Here is a 2,549-nt window from a genome sequence, read left to right on the forward strand (position 1 = left end):
ATAACCATTGTCACATAGTTGGCTTATACTTAACAAATTATGTTTTAATCCATCTACAAATTGAACATCTTTAATTACAGCGGAACCATTCTTACCAATGGTTCCTATACCTTTTATTTTGGCCTTTTCATTGTTGCCAAATGTGACTGATCCTCCATCCTTATTTTCTAGAGAGATGAAGCAATCCTTATCTCCAGTCATGTGACGTGAGCAACCGTTGTCCAGGTACCAAACCTTTTTCTTTATTGTGAGAAGACATTCCTGTAGAAGAGGTTAGCATTTTCTTAGGTACCCAAATTTGAGTGGGTCCTTTAGGGTTAGATTTATTTTTAGAAAGTACAATCTGTATGGGTTTGGAGGCAGGGACGGATTTTATGGGTTTAGAAAAAGATTTTTCTTTCCATGTAGGAAATAGATTGTCTTGTTTCTTAACAAGGTTTTGTTTAAATGGTCTTTTAAAGAAACATTTTGACTCCTCATGATTTGTTTTCTTACAGTAGCAACATTTTTTTATTTGTATTAAAGTGGTGTTATCTGAATTTTTTATATGAGGTGTAAAAAACGTTTCATATATTTTTTTTTGTTTTTTGAGGATTTGAAACCTATTCTTGCTTTGTCAAAAATACCTGATTGTGATCCCATTATGTTTTGAAATGTTTCAGTAGTCCTAACAAATTTTGTGACATCCTGAGTTAGATTTTCTATCTTGTTTTCTAAAGTTTCTATTTTTGGAAGATTTGATTTTTCAATTAGTACTTTTTGTTTAGAGGAGAGTGAAGAGTGAGCATTGTATAGATTAGTTATTGTGATAGATTGTTTATCAATTATTCTTTTTAAATCTTCCTTTTCTTTGATTAGGTTTGAAATTTGTTCTTTTTAAAAAAGACATTTTTGAGTTAAGAGGTCTTAATCCTCTAGTAGATTGTCAAACATAAAGTTCATTTCATGACAAGTGTTACAGGTGATAAGAGGACTTACTTCAGAGTCAGAGGTAGTCATAAGGCATAGATTTGCTTCTTCTTTGTCAGTGTCTGAATTTAAGTTTTCAGAATCATCCCATGAAGCCATCATTGATTTCTTTTTGAATGGTGTACCTTTGACGAACCTTTTTTTTTTAGGACATTCAGTTTTGAAGTGTCCAACTTTGTTACATCCATAACATGTGATTTTGCTTTTGTCTATCTCAGCTTTTTGAGGATCTCTTCTAAATGGTCGTTTGTTTTGTCCTCTTCGAAATACCATTTGCTGAATGCATTTAGATATGAGTGCTAGATCATCCTCGTCTTCAGAAGGTGTTTCATTTGACTCCTCACTTTTCATTTGAGTTTCTTTTGAGTTTTGAGCAGCCTTGAGAGCAATTGATTTTCCTTTCTTTTGTGGCTTATCTTCTAGAATGATGCATTCATGAGCACGAAGAGAACCAACAAGTTCCTCAACCGGTAGAGTTGTCAGATCTTTAGCTTGAGTTATAGCAGTAACCATTGGTCTCCATACTTTAGGGAGACATCTGAGTAATTTTCTTATTCTCTCATGAACAAAATAAGTTTTTCCCAGAGATCTTAATTCATTAATAATAATTGTAAATCTGGAGAACATTTTGTCTATAGTTTCATCTTCTTTCATTTCAAATGTTTTAAATTTTCTTACTCCCATATCTATTCTTTCTTCTTTAACATGACTTGTTCCTTCATGGTGAATTTTGAGTTTATCCCAGATCTCTTTGGCAGTGTTACATTCTTCAATTCTATCGTATTCTTCCCTGCTTAGAGCACATGATAAAATAAATTGAGCTTTTGAGTTTAAGAGTACCTGGTTTTTCTCTTCAGGGGTCCAGGACGCTTGAGGTTTTGGGGCAGCAGGAGCGGCGTCATTTGGAGCAGTCATTGGAGTGAAGTTTCCTGTTTCAATGATGGACCACATATTTATATCTTGAGATAAGAGAAAGAGTCTCATTTTACCTTTCCAGTAGTAGTAGTCAATTCCATTGAAGAGTGGAGGTCTGTGGGATGATCCTCCTTCAGTAATGAATTTTGTTTGTTCAGCCATTCTTTGGGTTGTTGTGATCGTTTTACTCTAACACGGTTAAGTGCAGTTTTTTAGAGCCCGAGCTCTGATACCAAATGTTGGTAATAAATGTCACTAGAAAGGGGGGGGTTGAATAGTGACCTCTTAGAATTTTAGTTTAAGTGTGTGAGTAAGATATAAAGAAATATAGGACTGGTAATAAAGAACACACAGGGTTTATACTGGTTCACCAAAAGGGTTAGTCCAGTCCTCACACACAGTGAGATTTTCTTATATCTTACACTTTTATCCTTTAAACGAGGGATAAAGATGTTATGCTTTACACAACCTCAAAAGGCTTTTACACACACTAAAGTATCACTTTAGAACTTTCTATCTCTCTTGTTACAATCAAGATTTTATATCTCTTGAGGATATACAAAAGTATTTAATGGATGATTTCCAGATGATTCACTATTTGGCAGTGATAGGATTTCTTCCTCTTCTTATGAATAAGATAAGCTTTTTGACTTTGATTCAAAATG

General features: G+C 33.9%; 1 protein-coding gene across 1 annotated transcript; it reads right to left on the reverse strand.

The window, feature by feature from the left end:
- Positions 1-906: 906 nt before the first annotated feature.
- Positions 907-2,046, reverse strand: LOC131630749 (uncharacterized). Its single transcript, XM_058901500.1, has one exon. The coding sequence runs from the start codon at positions 2,044-2,046 to the stop codon at positions 907-909; it is 1,140 nt and encodes a 379-aa protein (XP_058757483.1).
- Positions 2,047-2,549: the final 503 nt, after the last annotated feature.

This window comes from Vicia villosa, unplaced genomic scaffold (assembly GCF_029867415.1).
Source record: "Vicia villosa cultivar HV-30 ecotype Madison, WI unplaced genomic scaffold, Vvil1.0 ctg.000731F_1_1, whole genome shotgun sequence".
In the NCBI taxonomy this organism is placed as follows: Eukaryota; Viridiplantae; Streptophyta; class Magnoliopsida; order Fabales; family Fabaceae; genus Vicia; species Vicia villosa.

Coding starts and splice junctions, on each gene's coding strand:
- LOC131630749 (XM_058901500.1), bottom strand. CDS start 2,046: ATGGCTGAACAAACAAAATTCATTACTGAAGGAGGATCATCCCACAGA.